The sequence below is a fragment of the Pelodiscus sinensis genome, chromosome 8 (assembly GCF_049634645.1).
Source record: "Pelodiscus sinensis isolate JC-2024 chromosome 8, ASM4963464v1, whole genome shotgun sequence".
NCBI classification, from domain to species: domain Eukaryota; kingdom Metazoa; phylum Chordata; order Testudines; family Trionychidae; genus Pelodiscus; species Pelodiscus sinensis.
In genome coordinates this window covers 30,202,013-30,223,888 of record NC_134718.1, presented here as the reverse complement: position 1 = coordinate 30,223,888, position 21,876 = coordinate 30,202,013, and the positions used below count along the sequence as shown (strand labels likewise).

Below are 21,876 nucleotides of genomic sequence, written 5' to 3'. Positions count from 1 at the left end.
GAGCAGTGTGTGTGAAGCTTGCACACTGTTTGCCTGCACTATGCCAACTGTTATTACTTCACTCTCAACAACAGTAAAAATCCACCAACCTAACCCCAGAAAGAGGTTTCTTATCATAAAGGTTTCTGCTAAGCATGTGCAACTTCAGATCTATTCCTTTCCTTAACACCAGTAGAAGTGATATTTTTCCAAACCTGTGAAGTAAAGCTGGTGTCTGACCTTGAATTGCACTGTTTATCAGAACTGGGGGCTGTGCCTGTGATAACAGGGATCTTGGGAGCCTAATGTAGAAGATGATCTCTTTTGGAGTTGGATGGCTGCTGTGTGATTAGAGTCACCTAACATAGGATGTTCTCAGCAACTGTCCAAGCAGTAGATTTCTGAGGTCTGCTTTGATTCATCCTGAATTCATCTTCCATGGGTCCACAACAAATATGGCTAGAGCACCTTACCATTTAATCCAGCTATCAAAATAAGACCCACTGAGCCGCAAGGTACATTGGTGAAAATCCACTGATTTTAAAAGTATGAATTGATACAGTGGTCATGAATTTGTCTTTTAATTTTTATTTTTTGGAAAATATTTACTTACTAGAAGATTTACCCAGTGTTGTTTGGGTCCTTAACTCAAATAAGTTTTGTTTTACTTCATTTATATCATTGTTCTGAGGTGGGGCTGAGGATCAGTATGCAGGCTGGCCCAGGGAGAGAGGACTACTCCAGCACCCTCTCACTGCAGGAGCTTGGGGCCAAGTGAGAAGTGCTTCTCCGTGGCTGCTGCAGTTCCAGTGGGCACCTGTGCTCTTTATTCAGAATGAAGAATGGAGCAAATTGTGTACTCTCCTCTTGCTCTCTGACGAAGGGGAACAGCAGTAATGTTCCTGTATGAATGGGGGGACCTTCAGCCTCCCTTCCCTCCTTAAAGGGTTCCTGGGGGTGGGAGTCTCGAAGCTGGGGCAGTCCCAGATGGGAGGGTGGGATGCCCCCGGCCACAGGGCTGGCTTTACCATGAAGCGAACTAAGGCAGCCTCTTCAGGTGCCAGACTGTGGGGGGAGGGGATGCCACTAGCACCCATGGTGTGTCTGCTGCTGGTGCATGTGTATTCTTTCTGCTCTAGATGCACAGAGATAATGGAGTGCTGTGCTGGAGGAAGGAGGGCACAAGAGACATAATAGGCAGGCAGGAGAAAAGGTGGCATGGGGGCGTCATTTGAACTCCCCGCCTCAGGTGCCAAAATGTTGTGTGCCGGCCCTGCCCGGCCAGCTCCTTTCATCTGCCTGGTGATTCTGTATCTTTTTTGTATGGTTTTGTGTGTCCCCGTATGCGTTTTGGTTGGGGGGGTCATTCTCCCCTACTAAACCCTTACCTTGCTTCAAGTTACAAGAAGAGGAAGCTGCATACCAAATTTGGTGGCCCTAGTTCTTACCATTCAGGAGGAATTCTTGAACAAGCAAACAGAGACACACACTTGCGCTCAGACAAACTCTCTCAAATATATAATAGACAGTTTGTACACACATCTTCTCAAGTGTGCCTGACATACACGCTGGGCCAGAATAAACTCTAAAGCTGAAAACAACATATAATTCGTGGAGATTCTCTTGCATCTCAAGTTACAGAAGCCTCTGTTTCTGGAGCAGAAATTCCAGGGTTCTTTTCATTCCCCATGCCACATTTGTGTTATATAGCCAACAACCACAGTGGATTTGTTAGAGAGATTTACAGGGAAAGGATCTGAACAAAGCAAGAGCCTGAAGCAGTAAGTGGTTAGAAGTGAAGAGATCTTTAGTTAAAACAATAATATTAATTATATATAAAGGCTCCCTGGAATGTACAGAATTTGCCACCTGGTTGTTTCGTTTGTGCACAGCCTGTCAAATGGATACCGATATACTGTATAAAGATGTAGCTAGAAATCCATTCCTTCTCAGTGAACATTTGAGGCTCTGAGGACCATAGAGGTGAAGGGCCATCTGGACACCCATGGGTAGATGTACTGACCACATTAACTCAGAGCAACCAGAGAGCTCTCTCTGCAAAGATGAGGTTGGATCAAAAATGAGGAATTTGCTACTTGTGTGAGCACTCATTAGCCTTCTCCCTAATGGGACAGAATGCATTTGGTCCAAGAGTTCAGATAACTCCTTCTCAAAGCCAAGTTCTGAGTAGAGAAAAAACTGAAGGCTGATGCTGAAAGACCATGCTGCAACGATTACCATAGCAGGAAATTGCAACTTCTCAGCTTCCAGCTGGCAGGGGAGGATAAACACCTGGAAGGCTTGCTGGGAGGCACTGAGCTGTTGCAAATTAATAGGTATGTGAGTTTCCTATGGGGCAATCCTGGACAGGCCAAAAAGCAGCTTTGCTGAATAGCGGGATGGGAGGGGGAAAGAAGAGGTGGGGAGTCAAGTGGCAATTATTTTTTTTTGTCTGTCCTCCTTCCCTCTGATCCTCTGCATTGAGGGTGTTCTCTTAAGGCAGAATAATCAAAGATATGGGTGCAGCATTGAGATGTGCCCTTCAAGAAGGGTGATGCTAGTTAGAACAAAACCATAGACATTTCCTGCAAAGCTTTCCCTTTCGTTGCTTCATGTGCCTCCTCAAGGACTTTCATTTATAGGCGGGGAAAATATGCAGGTAGTCTGGTAAGGAACCCTCTTTGCTTATTGTGGAGGGGACTGTGCTTGTAAGAGAAATACATATTTCGTGTCAGCTATTCTCCATTTTGAGGGAAAAAGGAAGTGACACACATACTTGGACTAAGGAAGAGGAAATGACTGCAGCACTGTCCCCTCTTACATGTAAGGATCTGGTTCCTTTGCCACAACAAAGAGGAACTTAATGCAGTGAAGAACCCACTTCAGAGAAGTCTGCCATCACAGGTTCAGTGTAAACACTACGTCCTGCAGCACCAATGGAAAACGACTGCACAGTTCCCCAGGACATCTAGTTTACCATACGAGTTTTGGTGTGTACAGTTGAACAAGTCCCACTTCTTTTGAGAAGCAGGCTCTGTGTGTAGTAAGCAGTGATACCAGCCTGGAGGGAAAAAAGTGGTCTCTTAAAGGGATTTTCCTTGGCTACTGGGCTGTAACTAAAGGCAGGGGTGACTTGCTTAGTCATCTAATGTACAGAATAAATAAATCAAACGTTACAGCACTAGTAAGCAAAAGGCTGTTCTGCTAAATGTATGTGCAGGTCTTAAAGATGTGCACGTCTAGTTGAAAGACATTCAGTGTTAGGCATTAAGAACTCACTGCCTAATTGGGGAAGGTGTACATGACTTCTCTCTGGTTAGTTTTCATACTTTCTCCTCCTCTTCCTTCTTTCTGTGTCTTTCTATGCCTAGCTGCAATGCTCTTTCTGTTTCTGCCACGTCCTCCTTCCTCATGACCATAACTGTGAGGCAAGCTAAGCACAGCTAAAGGGGTTGCCTCCCCCTGTGACACACTTGGACTTCTGTTCTATCAAGGATAATCAAGGGCATATAAAAGACGACAATTGCAGGAGAGGTTTCTATTCAATGTCAGTTCTAAAATACAGCCCTTTAATGGCATTATGAAATGAAATGTATTTCTGCTCTTTCCCTGTTCTGTGGAAGTGAAAGAAACCAAGACACGGGCTCAATTTAGAAAAAAACATGAAAAAAAAAGATAGTTTGGGATTTTTATTCCATTTTTCTCATTTTAAAATAAAACTTTCTGGTCCTTTTCCTTTGCTGCCATTCATACATATTTTATATATTCATTAGAGAAAAGACTTTAAAACATCTACAAATCTTGCTCACCCAGAGTGACACTTTCAGCATTACACATTTTGCTGGGCTGGTTGTTATTATTTTGCCATAGTCAGCCTGTGAAACCTGTCACAGCTCCAAACAATTTACATGGATTGTCTGCTGATGGTGGAAGGCCTTAGATTCTGCTAGGAGCTAAAAATACAGTAATAGAGGTTCAGTCCCTCTCTCCCCATTGCACCCTTACAAAACTGCTTACTAAATAAAGAAAATATACCTCACAGATCTTTCCTTTCAGAACATTGGGTGGAGCTAAAAGAGGTGGTGTGCATTTGTGTGATCAGGTGTTTCTCTCATACAGTCAAGCTGTACCTACACTTGCACTATCTCAACAAAAACGTGTCATTCATGGGTGTTTAACGTCCCTGCCACCCCATGAATGAAAAGGTTTTGCCGCAGCAAGTACATGTGTAAATGCTGCTTTGTCATCAGGAGTGCTCTCCTGCCGACAAAGCAAAACCTTTTTGTTGGGGGTGGATGGAAGTATTTGTCAGCAAAAGTGCAGACAAAGGGCTGTGTCAATATAGCCTTGTTGGTAAAAGCTATGTAGCTCCTATACTGTTAAACTGTTATCTTCATGTGACGTTTATTAGGCAGTTGTCCTGAATATCCTGCTGTATGGCTCAGAGTTGTAGGCCATATATCACTGCCATGTTTTGAAACTTGATCAGTTCCATATGTGACTGCCCATGTGAATTGGTGGAACAGAATTCCTAACACGGAAGTCCTTAAGCTGTGTGGTGTCATGAACATGGAAGCAATGCTTATGGACAAAGAATTTCTCTGGATTGTTCATGTTCTGAGGGTGGATGATACGTGGATACCTAAGCTAGTCTTCTACTGCTGGGTTGTTCACAGAAAGTGCTCTATTGGTGGTCAGTAAAAGCATTATAAAGGTATCTTAAAGGCCAATGTGAGGTCATGCAGCAGAATCTCATGGTGACCTGGAAATCATAGCTCAGGACAGATTGTTCTGGCAGCAAACTATTGTATAGGCTCTCAAAAACTTTGAGTCAATGTATAGAGACATTACAAGAAAAGTGTAGGATCCAAAAAGAATGTAAAATACTCATAAATGGTGGATTTTTATGTGGCATCTGTAATCAGATCTCTTGATCAAGGATTGGCTTATTCGCTCACCAATGGCTTCATAGAAGATGAGATCTGTTGATCAACTGCTCAGTGCATACATCCAGACATACCCACAGCCACATGCATGAGCATGATTTCAGTGCAGTGCCCTGTGGGGCACTCAGCACCTCAATGGATAAGGGAAGATTTTGGAATAAGGGCAACAGGGCACATCCCTACTCTGACTGAAACTACTTTGGGATCCTTAATAGCGAGGCTAGGAGATGAGACTTCTTATATTATCATTATTTTTAAGGTTTTGTTTGAAGGACCCCACACACAGAGAAGTGCATGTCACTCACTTTGGCTACCTGGGTAGGGTAAAAAGCTGAATTGACCCCTTCTATGACTTGAGTCTTTTGTTGTAATGAGATTGAGTTTTCCAACTTGACCTTCAAACCATGAAGCTGTCCCTCTCAGAGCCTGCATTTTTTGTCAGGGTGAAATGTTGACTGAATAGTGTGCACTGTGGTTTGAATAATTCAGAAGTGCAGGGGTGCTGAAAAAGTGATCATAAGGATACTGAAGAAGGACAATTTTTGGAAAGGTTTTCTTATTATGAGTCTGTTCTCTACTACAAAAATTGGAGCTTTAAGTATCCAGTTAGGATCTATCTATGCCACTTAGATACTCATTTGTCTACCTTTATCAAAGTGTCTCAGCGCTTTTGGTGTATTTACCCTCGCAATGCTCTGATGAGGTAGGGAAATAGAAATAATAATGATTCAGAGAAGGGGAACTAAGGCAGTGAAAGACCAAATGGTTTGCCCAACATCTCCTGGCTCCATACCTCTGCCACAGAATTTCTGTATGTCGGCTGCCTAGAATCCCAGGTTCTAACCACTAGGGATGTTAAAATTAATTTATTCAAGTGAACGTGCTACACGGTTACAAGTGGGGAAGGGGATCATGCGGTTCCTGCCACCCCACGCTGCCTCCTCTGAAACTGCGTGGGTGATGGGGTTGCATGTAACCACGCACTGCAACCAATGAGCCCAGCCAGGCTCATCAGTTAACCATGTACATGGTTACACTGTCACGTCCCTACTAACCACTGGAGCCGTCCTTCTTTTCCAGCAAAATTCTTCTCAGAATTGTGTTCCTACTTGCTTTAGAACTGGCATTTTGGATCCAGTCCTCTGATTTAAAAGGGGGAAAACCTGGGGAAATTGTGGATTGGGTTAACTGTTGAGCATTGACCAGTGGTGACTCATCCAGAAGTTTAAGGGAGAAAATTGACAGTCCACTCCTCCTCTGTCATAAAGAGAGATGTTGATTGTGAAGAGACTTTGGAGGATGATCATGGAGATTACAACTGTGGAAGCCTTCTTTGGGCTCCAGCAGGAATCAGAATAGCCCTGGAGTAGGAAAGCAGCCTGGGTGGCAGGTACCAGAGGCAAGGGTAGGTAATGCCTTCCCAAAGTGCCAAGTGTGGCTCTACCCTGAGGGTCTCCACTTCAACGTGGCTCCCTTCTGTCTTCAGCTGTTTCAAGGCTGGCTGGCCTCCCACCCTCCCCTGATCCAGAGCCCTTGTGGTCTGCAGTTGTTTTCTGTGGAGTAATATAGCCCTTGCCACTTTCCAAGTTGTGCAGGCCTGAAATAGCTCTTCACCAGGGCCATTCCTAAGTTATTCCTCCTGGGGATCTATATAGACATAGCACATCTAAATTAGGGAAGCCTACATTAGACTAATTCTGCGGCTTCCCTGAAGTGTAGATGTGCTACTTCAAAATGAGCTATTTCGGAATAACTATTCCAGAATAGCTTATTCCAAAATAGCTGTGCTGTGTAGATATAGCCATGTCCAAATGACCCAATATATAGGAGTGCTCTTTTACACACTTTTAATTGAGGGTTGCTTGACCCCAATTAGATGAGCTGTGACTCCTTTTAGTAAGTGCCACGCTTATTTTCTTTCCTTGGCAAACGGGGCTTTGCAATTTTCTCTGGAAACATCCCCCACCTCCTGCTCCCATCCCACCCAAGTATCCCATGTTAGAGATGACTCCTCGTTATTGTGTGGATTTTTGTATTAGTTTTGTTCTGTGGGATTGTATCGTGCAAAATTCAAACAACTGGTGTTTCTTAATCGTATTAATTTTCTTAATTTTCTATGGCGTTTATTGTGTCTCATTGTTGAGAGAGATATGTTTGTGTGTACTTACTATACGAGCTGCTCTTGGTATATAAGTTAGAGTATATGGAAAGCTTCCTATTGCTAAAGTTTTGTGGAAGTGGCGTAAAGAGGATTTGATGGAGTGTTGTTGTCTAGGGCAGAGTGTGAGTCAGAGACATACACAGAATACATTTCAGGAAAGCAAAAACACCTGAGCCTCAGATTTATCAGATGAAAACTGTCAGCTAACAAAATCTACTCTGGTGTCAGCCCATTCATTCACTTGTAAGGAGAAAGGGCAGAAAGCAGTATTGGATTTGTATACCTACTTGGAATGGATTTTGGAAGTTTGGAGGATCAGAAAAGCAGAGTCCTAAGAAGAGTGTAACAACATCATACCCTCACCCAGTGTTTTTTTTTTGTTGTTGTTTTTTTTTTTAAAAAAGGAGTGCCCGTACTTCAGGGGAAAAGTTGTTGAGCTCTAACTGGAGTTGCTGGTACTGCATCTGGAGGTGCTGGTACTGTCACAAAAAAAGCACTGTCCTCACCCTTTCTGTAAGACACTGTAGAGAAAAGGGACCATAGAGGTAACCTAGAAGGATATCAAATGAACCATCTGGTCATAGCATGGCATCTAATACAGAAGAGGTTGAATTAAGATTACTATGGATTTTTAAATGTTATCTTTATCAGAATTTACTGTATAAGCTAAAATTCTCAAACATATTTGTTAATATTCTTTTTCTACTTAAACTTTTTAGGCCACCGACAATGACGTAGGCACATATGGGAAAGTCAGCTATTTTTTCAGTGATGATCCTGACAGGTATGTGCGATGCAACTTTAGTACCTTAAAATCCCTTTTTGGTTTTGCCATGAAGTTGTGAAATTGGATTGTTCGTGACTTTAATCTGTGAAGTGTCCCCTGAGAGAGAGACTACCATAAGCAAGGAGGGCAAACTGACCCTAAAAGAAGGTGTATTCTTGTTTTTACATGGCTTGTTTCTATTTAAATTTTGGGTGTTCATAAATTGAAGGAGCAATTAGAGCTGGATCATGCCACAAAGCTTATGCCTATTCCTGTTGAGGTGAATAGCAAAACTTCCATGTACTTCCATTGGATTAGCCCTACACTGAGTTCAGATACTATTTGAGCCCCCCAACCATCTGTGCCAGTTCATATCAGTCCAAATCTGTGTCTGGTTTTGGTGCCCATACTTGAAAAAGGATAGTGAAAAATTAGAGAGGCATCAGAAAAAAACTACAAGAATGGTTTGAGGTTTGTCAGGCACAACTTAAGATGAGAGATTTATGGAAGTCAAATCTGTTTAGTTTATCAAAGAGAAGACTCAAGTAGTCTGTAAGAACAGGTTGGACCTCCTTGGTCCAGCGCCCTTGGGACATGTCCAGTCCCGAATGAGGGATTTTGCTGGAGGTCAATTCCAGCCCCTCTGTTGATGGACTCCAGGCTCTCCTAGTGTCTATCCCCTCTGGGCTCCACATCTCCACCTAGCATCTCTGCTGGCCGGTCTGGCTTCCATCCCAGCCACGATCCTGGCCTCTGGGCTGCTAATCGGGTTTCACACCCCTGGTCAGGCTGTGCTGCCTTAGCCACTGGGGTCTGCTGCTAGCTCCCTGCCCCTGGGCTGGCTCCACTGCAAGCCTCAGCACTGGGCTCCTGGCTCCTCTCCGAGCTGGGGGTCTCTGGTCCTGAACATCCATGGTCCTGCCATACCCAGGATGTTGAAGAACCAGTGTCCCTGAGCACAGAGGTTCAACCTGTACCTATACAGAGAAACTTTCTGATACTAAACTGAGCTTTAGCATATCAGAGAAAGGTATGGCATTTCCCATGGCTAGACATACTCACATTGGAAACAAAGTGCACATGCTAACGTTTAGGGTAGTTCTCTTGTGGAACAGTTTACCAAGAGAGGTGGTGAATTGTCCATCAATTTGAATCGCTAAATCAGGGATTGGTGCTTTTCTAAAAGACAGGCTCTTGTTCAGGCATTACTAGATGAAGATTCATGGCTTGTGAAATTAAAAAGGACTTAAGTCTGTGCTTAAAGAGAAACGTATGCTTAATTGCTTTGCTAAATCTGGATTAAACTGCACAATTATGTTACTTGAGGCCAACACTTAATAGTAACCTGTTTGATAGTATTAGATCTAAACATGCTCAGAGTGAATGACTGAGAGTCCTTTCCTAGAATGGAAGACATATGGTGTTGACATTAAGGGGCAAAATTCATCCCAGGTTTGATTCCAAGGACTTCACTGGGAGCTGCAGCAGCTCAGCCCATTTGAAAATCAGGTTGCTCATTTAAGTGCTTAAATGTGGATTTATGTGCCGAAGTTTGAAAATGTTGTCATTAACCTCTTCATGCCCCAGTTTCTTCAGGAGCTTGGCTTTAACTTTGCTGGAGCTCTTTCTGTCAAACAACAACTACCACTCTGAGGTTAACAGTGAATTGGTGCCTGAAAAATATGATGAGATATTGTGAAAGGTCAAGGCTATGAGGCAACTATGAGCTGATATGTCCAGCATCAACCCTTTTCCAGTTTCTCTTTCTATGCCTGTTTCTTACCATATTGTTTCATGCTGCTGTTTCCTAGAAGCCTGAAAGGAAGGTTTGATTTGGTAACTCCTCTGTTCCCCCTCTTTTTTTCCTTCTCAGATTCGCCCTGGATAAAGACACAGGCATGATCACGCTGATTGCGCGGTTAGACTTTGAAACGACACAGCGGTACACGCTGACTGTGATTGCCAGGGATGGAGGTGGGGAAGAGACCACAGGGAGAGTGAGGATTAACGTTCTGGATGTCAACGATAATGTCCCCATCTTCCAGAAAGAATCCTATTTGGGTGCTCTCCGGGAAAATGAGCCTTCAGTCACTCAGGTGGTCCGTCTCAGGGTAAGACATGGGAGCACCAATTCACTTTCTCCCTTACTCACCTTTTTCCAGATCTACAATGGTCAGTATTATTAGGGGAGATCTGTGATCCAGGCTTTTTCCAGTTCGGGTAAGTCTCAGATGCTCCGTGAAGAGGAGCAAAACAGCATAAAGTACATTTTAAATCTTTTTCCCCCTCTTCACTCTTTCAATTTCTCATTTACTTGTCATTGCTCTGTTATCCCCTCCTGTGTGAAAGCAGTCTGAAGCCAGGGTGATGCTACTGTACCACAAGAAAATCCCAAGGAGAGAGCTAGCCACTGTAATCAAACTCTTTATGGATACAATTCAATAGGAGTATTATTGGGTTAGGAATAGTGGGAGGGGGCCAGGAGGAGAAGGAATTTCAGACCATCTGCTCCTTTGAATGCTTTAATTACTCTAACTGCCATACTTACTTTTACCATGTCCCTTTCGTCCCCTCCTCCCCTGGCTTCCTGAGATGTGTATAGGATTTACTGTCTCAGACTTTATTACACGGAGTGATTGGGACTTCCCTGAAGGCTGTCTGGATTTTGTGACAGAATTGGAAAGATGCTAATGAATACAGCTAAGTAAAGAGACGAAACTGTGTGAGGTTGGGAGAGCTGAATTTCCATTATGAGTGTCTGTATTATCACTCGGGAGTTCCTGTGAAATGCAGGGCTATAGAAGGAGAGGAACCGTATTGCTAAAGGGAAATGTAGAATTAGCAAAGGCTGTGGAATTTCCATTTTGATAGGTTTGAAATTTGAGACAAGCTTATTCAACTTCAAAATTTACCATTGGCATGACAAGCTCCACAAATGTAGACAAGCTAGGCTTAGCAAAGAGGAGGAAAGTTGCAGGAATTTCCCTCCAGGCTGTATCATTGCCAGAGCTACACCTGGAGTGTACCATATCCAGCAGCAAAGCTTCTTCCAGAATGCAAACTCATCTTCATTATCATCAGATCCTTTCCTGATGAAATTAGCATTTACCTGTGGGAGCTGAGCAGTTTGTTGCTCATCAAATTGTAAGCTTTTGCTGTTTAAGAAAAGAGATGATGGAACTCACTTATCTCCTAGAGCATGACAGGAATAAACTAGGCCTTTTGCAGTGTTCTCTGAGCTGGTATTTGTCTTCAATAAACTCAGGCTGTGAGTACTGTAAGAGTATTGTTGTGGTCATCTCTTAGGTATTTTAGAGCTAAGTGTCTGTTCCTTATAAGTCTGAGCAAAACAGAGAATAAAGAGGAGGTATTTGAGACACAGTGATTCTTGTCTGAGATGAGATTTGAAAAGAAATGATTATTTTAACACCCTGGCAGCTTACCAATTCACAGAGCAAGATGGCCTCTATCATTAGTGAATATTTCTGTCTTACCCTCACAAACTCCAGCAAGCAGTCCAGAAGGAGGGAGGACATCTTATCCAAGGCACAAATAAGTGAGATGATGAAAGGATATTTGGCATAAGCATGAGGATGAAAGGGTATTCCAGAAGAAACCAGAAAGTGGAAACTAAATGTTTCTATTTTGTTACAGTATAAGGGGCCCCATGATGCCATACATAAACTTTATCCTCGTAGGGAAGGGGTTATTAAGGAGCTGCTTTGGGCTGGTGGGCCCTGCCTCACCACACCTGCAGATCATTCCAAGACTCGAGAAGGGGTTAAAACAGGGCTACTTAACTTTGGAATGATACTCACTGCACAATGATACTCACTGCACATGCCAAGGGCTGCAACTTAAATGTGGTTGCATATACATGCAAATATATATGCAAATATATGCAAATAAATTTTCACAATTATGGACATGAATACAAAGCACTTCCCACAATGCTCTGGCACTCCCGGCACCTCCTCCCTGAGGGCTAGAAATGCCAACACCCTGTACCTGTCTGTTCCAACCAGTCCATCCACTCGCGTCTTTCAGTGCTCACCCCGCCTGAGCAGGAGCGGCCCTAGACTATCTGCCAGCAACTGGCACCCTAGGCGAACCATGCAATCGGCACCCCCACCTCCAAACCCCTCAATGATATTGTGCCACCATTTGGCGCCCCATTTAACTTCGTGCCCTAGGTGACCGCCTAGTTAACCTATATGGACGGGCTGTCCCTGCGCCTGGGAGATACCTCGCCATTGTAGAGCATGTTCCCAGTGGAGGCCATGTTCAAAGGATCTACGCAGGGGCCCCGCATAAACCCAAACCGCACTGCGGGCTGCAAACAAACAGGCTGCGGGCCGCATGTTTTTGAGTTAAAAAAGGGAACACCACTCAGATGGGAGCAGGCCTGGAGAGAGGACTGGCAGGCTGCAGAGCCCTGCCCTTGCAGAAGGAGGGTGCAGATCCCATGAGTTAAAAGAGGAAAGAATTGAGGCTTGCACTGGAGGCCAGGGAACTTTAAAGTAGACATTGATACTCCCAGACCGCTCTGAAGCAAGAGAGACCCTTTCCCTTGAGGGAGTTGCCTTCAGTTTTTTCTTTGCCTTTCTTTTGGTTAACCCCTTTTTGCTGACTATGGGTTGTTTGGTGGCATCACTTAGGATACAGAGAGGGAACACGAGGCCCAACTAGAAGGCGAGCACTTGGGGTGAGAAGGGAGACAGTTGTGCACAAACTCTTCACATAGCCCCCTAAAGGGGACATGCTGCCACAGAAAGATCTGTGACCGATCCCCATACCCACCACCTAAAATTAGTTATGACCATGGTTAGGGTAGAGGAAAAGCTAATATAAACCTTAGGAAAATCCATTTACAGATATCCATTCCTTTGCCACTACTACTAACCGTGTTCTGTTCCTCCTAACCTCTTCCCCTCCTTTCCCCAAAATTCTTTACTTTTTATTCTCTGTGTATTAGGCTGCAGCATTTCTCAGAGACCATGTCTCTATTTATATGGTAATACTAGGGCTTTTTTCCCATTTTTAACCTAGGCAGCTGATGAAGATTCCTCTCCAAACAACCAGATCACTTACAGCATCATGCAAGCATCAGCCTTCCGAAGTTCCTTTGACATTAGTGTCTCTGAAGGGTATGGAGGTGAGTGATGCTGGGACAGTGATAGGGTGCTCTATGAGAGGGAGGAGTAAGGGGCCAAGTGGCACTCAGTGGAGTGCAGTGGTTTGGTTATATATACTACATCTCCACTTGGGTTTGCTGCTGTGGTTGCATATGGAAAATGGTTTGTGGACGTGCCAACTGGTGCTGTTCTTTTGACTCCTGGTATCCGGAGAAGAATAAAGCAAGATTTTCAAAAGTGACTAGTGCTTTTGAGTACTTCAGGTGTTGGATTCCCAGCTCAGGCCACAAATCATTGGGGCTGATTTTCAGGAAAATTCAGGTCCCCACCTTCCCCCAAGTTAGGTCCCTTTAAAGTATCTCAGTTTTGGAGTTCAGAATTGAGACCTTCCCCCAACATTTGTTGTTTGGCCTTAGTCAGGGCAGTTCTGCTGAAAAAAAGCAATTGTTTTACTGGGAGTGCTGGGAGATGACGCTTGCTCTGAAGAGTGGCTGGTGCTAACTCTGCTGAGTGACAAGGCTGACTCATAGTAAATGCTTCTGTAGATTACTAAGAGTGTGTCAGTCCTGGAAACATCTGCAGTTATCTGCACCAGAGCAACTGCACCAATGTTAGCCATTGTGGCCCCTGCAGAATGGACAAGGCTCTGGCATTGTAAGCACTGTGGCCAGCTGCTGCCAGAGGTAGCGCAAGTGCAGTTATATCATTGAGGAATAAAAACTCATGGATTTTCCTATTATAGACTCGATCTAAATTGGTTGCTCCATGAGTGTACCAGATGGAGCTGTTCTGCTGCTATTCTGTGTGTGCCTATGTGCATGTGCTTGGTTGGATGAGTTATCATTAAATGGGCTAGTGCCAGCTGCACTTACTCCAATGCTTTATGCCATTTCAGTGATAAGTGTGACTCGTCCTCTGGATTACGAGCAGCTCTCTAATGGAGTTATTTATCTGACCGTGATGGCCAAGGATGCTGGTGTCCCATCACTTAACAGCACTGTTCCCATCACCATAGAGGTGTTTGTAAGTACCAGCCATACCTGCCATTTCACTCTTTTCCTCCCTACAAGTCCTACCACAAGCAGAAAATTCACATCGTAGCATACTTATGGCTAGTAGCAGCAGCACTGAGTGTGTCCATATGCTTGATGCCAATACTTCATCACTTTTCTGCTTTAGTAAGAATAATGCTTTGCATTCACATAGCACCTTTTATCCAAGGATCTTAAAGAACTTTACAAGCCCTCTGAGGTAGGACATGCTCATGACTTCAACATGTAATATAAGACACAGGTTAAGTGAGCTGCTAAGGCCCACGGACCAAGTAAGTGGGAGAACCAGAGTAATACTCAGGAGTCCTGTCTTGCAGCTTCTTGCTATGAAGGCAACACCCATGGGTATATATGTAATCTGTCATGTGCATGCAATACAGTATGTGTTGTATTTATATGTATAACAATATGTATATATAGATGCATAAACATAAGCTCTTCTCTCCATTATTTAAAAATTCCAGCAACTTAAAGAAAAAGCATTCCTTTCCCTCTCAAATATGTGGGGGGTTTTAGATAAAACTCACCCTTACACCGTCCTTTGTGCTTCTAATTGAGAAGTAGGCTTGGTGTGAGCATGAGACTCATCAGTGAAATTAGCAAGTACATGCACATCTCTGCAATAATTTTTTTTTGTTGATAATCTTCTCTTGCAGCACTAAAGGAATCAGTTTACAAACTGATTTTGGTGTGAGCTGCAAGCAGAGTGAAAAAAATTCTTGCTGAGATAGAATTCTTTTACATAATAAAATTAGTAATTTAGGGCTGGATTTTCAAGGTGACTAAGGGAGCTAGAAACCCTTCATTGAAAGGAAGGCACAGTGCTTAACTCCCTTAGATGCTTTGCAAACCTAAGCCTTAGGGGCCTACAAGATACTGCCCAACACGTTATAGTTACTTAGAGAAGATAGTTGATTTAGCCACCCGATTTCAACTAAGGCTGGCTCTAATATTTGATATGTGACTGACAGAGAGGGTATGTCTACACTACAAAGTTAGTTCGAACTAACAGACGTTAGTTCGAACTAACTTTCCTAGGCGCTACACTAGCGCTCCGTTAGTTCGAACTTAATTCGAACTAACGGAGCGCTTAGTTCGAACTAGGTAAACCTCATTTTACGAGGACTAACGCCTAGTTCGAACTAGCTAGTTTGAACTAAGGGCTGTGTAGCCCTTTAGTTCGAACTAGTGGGAGGCTAGCCCTCCCCAGGTTTCCCTGGTGGCCACTCTGGCCAACACTAGGGAAACTCTATGCCCCCCTCCCGGCCCCGGCCCCGGACCCCTTAAAGGGGCACGGGCTGGCTACGGTGCCCGTGCCAGGTGCAAGCCTGCCAGCACCCAGCTAGCAGACCCTGCACCTGGCACGGCACAGAGCCACCCACCCGATGCCCCCCCAGCCCACCCCCTCTTGCTGGGACCAGGCTGGCGGCTCCCGGGAGCTTGCCCTGGACCGCAAGAGGCGGGCACCTTCCTGGGCTAGTGCGGACATCGTGGACCTCGTCCACGATCTCCGCAGTAGGCACAGGAAAGTGGCCGGCTAGGGCAGGAGAGCTGCCAGCCTGGCCACCCAGGAGCAGGTGTGCATGAAAATCAAGGGGGTCCACTGAGACCCCCGACCCTGAGCCCTGAGCTTACAATGGCCGTCCTGGGTCAGACCAAAGGTCCATCTAGCCCAGTAGCCTGTCTGCCGACAGCGGCCAACCCTAGGGACCCTGGAGGGGATGGACCGAAGACAGTGACCAAGCCATTTGTCTCGTGCCATCCCTCTCCAGCCTTCCACAAACTTTGGGCAGGGACACCACTCCTACTCCCTGGCTAATACCACTCCATGGACCCAACCTCCATGACTTGATCTCACTTCCCTTTCAACTCTGTTCTAGTTGTAGCCTTCACAGCCTCCTGCAGCAAGGAGTTCCGCAGGTTAACTATTTGCTTTGTCAACAACAACAACAACTTTCTCTTACTAGTTTGAAGCCTGCTACCCATTCCTTTCCTTTGGTGTCCTCTAGTCCTTCTTTATGGGAACTTTTCTGAATTCACCCTCTCCACCCAACCCCTGCTTTTAGAGACCTCTATCCTGTCCCCCCTCCGTCTCCTCTTTTCTAAGCTGAACAGTCCCAGTCTCTGTAGCCTTTCTTCATCTGGGACCTGTTCCCAACCCCTGATCATGTTAGTTGCCCTCCCTTCTCCCAGCCTTTCTCTTCCCCTCTCCCACCTCCTTTTCCCAGTCTCCCCCAGTTTTTTTCAATAAAGACAGAGTCAATGTTGAAAGAAACGTTATCTTTATTTTGTACATCAATAAGAAGGAGGGCTAGGGAAGGGTAAGTGGAAGTAGGTGAGGGAGGAATGGGGTACGAGCCCCCGATGGGGAGGACTGGGCTGGCTCTGCGGGCTTCTGGGGGTGGAAGCTCTCCTGCAGCCCCCCAATTGCCCCCTCTCCCCAGATGGCAGCCTGCGGCAAGTGCAGCCGGGCTGATGGCCGAGTGCTGTGATGTGCCCAGTGTGGGTACTCTGGGCACTCCAAGCCAGAACTTCTTTGCAAGCGGGGCACCCCTTAGAACTGTGTGTCCGGGGTGGGAGTCGGGACCCTTTAAGCGCAGCCCTCGGCTAGCCTGAGACAGCATCTCCATGCTCTAAGTCCTCCTTTTATGCCCTGCCGGCACTGCTTCCGGCCATCCTTAACCTCTGTTCAGGGTCCACTCTGTGTGGACATGCTAGTTCGAATTAGCAAAACGCTAATTCGAACTAGTTTTTAGTTCTAGACGCGTTAGTTCGAATTAGCTTAGTTTGAATTAACTAATTCGAACTAAGTTAGTTCGAACTAGCGCTGTAGTGTAGACGTACCCAGAGAGATCTAACTGTACTCTGAGGTCTCATGTAAAAAGTGAAACAAATATTGATCATCAGGACTCCATTCCTCTGTTCTCCTCTCCTTTCACTGCACTCGAAAGACATTGGAACCCAGGCATGCAAATCTAATTGTAAATGACTTGAGCTTACGGAAAGGTGAAGAGAACATTAGGGAGGAATGGTTAGGGATACGGGCATAATACTTGGCAAATTATAAAGTGCTTTCTGTCTTCAGCAATAACAACAATGTGTATTTTAGGAAAAGGAAAACTGAAAGTTTAAGTCAACTTGCCAATTCTACAGAAAGAAGTTTTGTTCACTCAGAGTTAGACCATAGTTCCTGACTCAGAGACTGTTCTCAGCCCACTAGACCATTCCTCTCTCTTGCTGTAGACCTTATAGGTAATGTATATGAAGCATCTGATGGTTACTGCTTTGGGAATCTGACTTCCCTTTGTGGAACTTGCTAGGTGTCCCCCAGGTGTTACCTTTCTGTAACTCTCTCAGTTGCTCATGCTGTGGGCTCTTAGTGTTGCAGAGGAACAGAAAGTATAAATTCAGCAGAGTGTAGTGTAGATGGATTCACATGATATGGAATTGGTATTCATAACTGTGTAAGAGTGATGTCTTCCTTTTCTCCTTATGCCAGCTAACCTGACAGGCAGCCGTGGGCACATGGGGATCAGAATGGGGTGAAGAGGGCAGATGCCTGACAGGAGAGGGACTTCATTCATTGCTGTCTTTGCAAAGTTCAAGAGGATTAATAAAGGCTCTTTTCCTTTTTCTTCCCCACTTGCCTCATATTTAAAGAGCTAAAGGTGCCTGAAACCAAACGGCACAGAATCTGACATGAATATCAAATGCACATTAGCACTTCCAGTTTCTGAAATTATCAATCACTGAACCAGTCACAGTCAGTTGTTTATTTTTGAAATGCTAGCTGTCCTGGCTGGATAAGGTTTGAGTTGTTGCATTGTACCAGATGCTTTCCTTTGCCTTCTGCACTCTGACACAGGTGTTCTTATCAGAGATGATATGTGTGTACTGATGGGGGAATTAGCTTATAAATGTTGCTCTGTCGGATTAGATGAGATTGACTGTTTGCAACAAATTGTGGTTTGACAAAGGCTGGAGGAAGGTATCAGCAATGAGGTTGATTCACTTGATAACCCTTTAGTCTTATTGTGATCTGATCTGATCTTGCTCATAAGTGGCATCAGTGCTGACTGACGAGAAATGAAGTAATTCACTGCTGTAAGAATTGAGTGATTTCTTCCATCCTCTTCCTCTTACCCCCAATTTTTCATAATATTTTAGGGAGAATAAGAGGGGGGAAAGAAGGGAATTTAGCAGTGGCTAAATACAGCCAGGGGAGGAAGTTCTATGGACAGTGTAATCAAATCTGTCTAAAGACCACTCTTGAAAAGGTCATCTCCTTCTGGCTGATTTTGTACATTGGTGATTTTTAAGTAGCTGTCACTTTCTCCACTTTAAACCAAAGGGATTTTCTCTCAACTGAAAAAAAGATGATGATGATGAAGTGGCTCACAATGGCACTTACAAGGGGAAAAAAACAGAACAAGAGAGTGACTGAGAGTGTAAGGGAGGTAATTTTTTTTCATCCTTTGCTTGTTGGTTTTTAATAAAGAAGTCAAACTCGCTTTGTAGATTTCCCATTAGGGGACAATAAGCTTTTGTAGAGGGAGCCACTGAATTAGAACTAATAGCAAGTGATATGCCAGGATCCCAGGAAATATCACCACTAATAAGTTTCTGCCTAGCTCTCTGTCACTGACATTCTAGATGCCGTTTTGTGCAGTGAGCCAGTAACTCTAACTATATGTAAGTATATATTAAAAAAGGTGCTGGTGATTGACAAAGTCTTCTCTTAAGAGTGTGCTAGCTCTGGCTGTTTGCTTTGAGAAAGGGATGGAGCCTTTGGCGAGGACGTTGTAGTGGTAGGTAAACATTTTAAATCAGTTTATCTGAAACCAAAATGCAGGACAATGTAGCACTTTAAAGACTAACAAGATGGTTTATTAGATGATGAGCTTTCGTGGGCCAGACCCACTTCCTCAGATCAAATAGTGGAAAAAAATAGTCACAACCATATATACCAAAGGATAATAAACCATCTAATAAACCGTCTAATAAACCATCTTGTTAGTCTTTAAAGTGCTACATTGTCTTGCATTTTGCTTCAGCTACCCCAGACTAACACGGCTACATTTCTATTTACTATCTGAAACCAGTGAGTCAAATTTAATGAGCCAGGGAGTAAGGTTGGTGGTGGGCAGAAAGTGGGGCTCTTTTTACCCTGATTGGATGAATCCATACTTTTAAAGGAGCTTCAAAGTTGCCATGTTGCTCTGATCAGTAGTTGCCTTCTGTCTCCAACACCGGTATGATTTGGGGGAAGTGCAGAAAACCTAGAAGTGAAAAATGATAGAATAAGTTTTCCAGGGGTTGATGAAAATTTATTTCATAATCTCTTTTTTAACTTGCTTTCACCATCCATGTTCAAACAAATACACCCCTACATACACACACTCTGTCTCTGTCTCTGTTTCTGTCTGTCTCCCTCTTTCTGTGCAAGAGTGTTAATTAAGCCCGGTCTAGACTAAGGGGAAAGGTCAAATTAAGATATGCAACTCCAGCTATGTTAATTACATAGTTGGAGTCGACATACCTTAATTAGAGTTTCCACACTGTTTCAATGCCGTCTCCACCAGCATCAATGGAGCTGCTCTTTGAGTTCAATTTAGTGGGTCTTTACTAGTCCCACTAAATCGAACAGAAGATCGACCGTGGTAGTGTTGATCTTCCACATAGTGAAGACAAGCCTTACATTCCCATACTTAAACACTACGTGCAACATTAATACATTTGATATGTTTTGATTGATGGGTTTCCTAATAGCCATGCCCTCCAAAATGGCAGTATAAAAAAGAATTACATGGTGGAGCAGATTTCCACATTAAGGTTCATTATGCTATGAGGAGGGCAGTGTGCAAAACTGAGCATCACAGAAGTGATGCAAAGGCTGATTAAAGATCACCTGCTTCCGGCAACGATAGTTGAGGATAGCAATTTAATTAGAGTCTGATGGGTATCACTGGCATGTGAAATGGCCTAAAATATCAAGTTCAATGGCAAAAGCTTCAGTCATGCTACAGGGTTATCAGAGACTTCTAGAAAGCTCCATCTTTGACATAGGGATCCAAGCAAATGGGGTATTTTAATTCTCTGGCAATTTCATCCTTAACTCCCTTATGCTGCTGGATTTGGTCTGTTTATGGTTGATCCTTGATGTTACTTCAATGGCATTTAAAACCCTTTTAAGCTGATCCTCCTTCCATTTTTAGGAATATCTTAAACCAAGCATTATTGATTTAGTTTCCCAAGACAGCAGCAGTCTGTCTCCCAAAAGAGACAAGCTTAAAGAGAGGCCATCAACATAAAGATCACATTTCTTGTCTGAACCTTTTTTGTATTTACTAGCTGAGATAGGATCACTTAACATTCCTATAGCTTTGGGAGTAGCCGAGTTAGTCTGTTACAGAAAAAAAACAGCAAGCAAATGGTCTGGTAGCACTTTATAGACTATAGCTGAGCATGATGGTAGTAACCATCTATCTTGAAAACCTATAGTATAAGCATGAAAGCTGTTCAGTTACTGTACGTCATGTTGTAGACTAGTAACTAGAAGTATTAATGAATATGTTTTTCACAATATACCTTTCCAGTGGTGAATGTATCCTAGGTATAGAATGTATTCAGAGATCAATATTTAAATGATGGAATTATTCCAGTGCTGGAGAACTGTCACTTCTTACCTTGGTATACCTTAAGTTTTCATGCCTAAAGAGCAGAATAATAAAATGAAAGGCTATAGAAAATATGGCCTATAATGGGGGTATGTTTAGTTTGGAGAATAGAAAACTAATTGGGGGAATTGATATGTTTCAAATATGTAAAGGGCTGTTATGAAGAGGACAGTGATCAATTATTCTGATTGTCTAGACAGGGCAAAAAAATAATTGGCTTAATTTACAGCAATGGAGATTTAGGTTCGATATTAGGAAAGCTTTCAAACTTTAACAGTGTTTAATTATTGGAATAGGTTACTAAGGGCATCCCCATCATTGGAGGTTTTCAAAAACAAGTTAGACCTGGGGTTCTCAGACTTCATGAACTGCAACCCTCTTCTGACAACAAAAGTTACCACACTACCCCAGAATGGAGAGTCAAAGCTTTAGCCAGCCTAAGCACCGCTCAGCGGTGGGTGCTTAGCTGAAGTCCAAGGATTTCAGCCCCAGGCAGAGGGCCTATAACCTGAGTCCCAATAGGGAAGGTTTCAGCCTTGGTTGGTGGGGCATGGGCTTTGACTTTGGGCCCCTCAAGTTTAAGTCAGCTCTGTCGACCCCCATTAAAATGTAATTGCAACCCATGTTGGGGCCCCGACCCACAGTTTGAGAACTGTGAGGTTAGATAAACACTTGGGCTACGTCTAGACTACATCCCTTTTTCGTAAAAGGGATGTAAATTAGATGTATCGCAATTGCTAATGAAGCGGGGATTTAAATCTTTCCCGCTTCATTAGCATAAAAATGGCTGCCGCTTTTTTCCCCGCACGGAGCTTTGTCGGAAAAAAGTGCCAGTCTAGATGCTGATCTTGGGGAAAATAAAGCCTTTTCCGAAAGCTCCCTTATCCCTCTTGAAATAAGGGATCTTTTGGGAAAGGCTTTATTTTCCGCAAGATCAGCGTCTAGACTAGCGCTTTTTTCCGGCAAAGCTCCATGTGGAAAAAAAGCGGCAGCCATTTTTATGCTAATGAAGCAGGGGAGATTTAAATCCCCGCTTCATTAGCAATTGCGATACGTCTAATTTACATCGCTTTTACGAAAAAGGGATGTAGTCTAGACGTAGCCCTGTTGAAGACGATCCTTCTGCAGCACAGGAGGATGGACTTAATGGTGTCTCAAAG

General features: G+C 43.9%; 1 protein-coding gene across 6 annotated transcripts in view; it reads left to right on the top strand.

Moving 5' to 3' along the window:
• CDH23 (cadherin related 23) overlaps nt 1-21,876 on the top strand; it is a 576,749-nt gene that overhangs the window by 355,235 nt on the left and 199,638 nt on the right. For all 6 annotated transcript variants that reach the window (XM_075934954.1, XM_075934955.1, XM_075934952.1 and 3 more), the window contains 4 exons: nt 7,806-7,870; nt 9,726-9,963; nt 12,902-13,007; nt 13,883-14,010. In XM_075934954.1, coding sequence (XP_075791069.1) covers nt 7,806-7,870; nt 9,726-9,963; nt 12,902-13,007; nt 13,883-14,010 — 537 coding nt within the window. The remainder of the gene's footprint in view (nt 1-7,805; nt 7,871-9,725; nt 9,964-12,901; nt 13,008-13,882; nt 14,011-21,876) is intronic.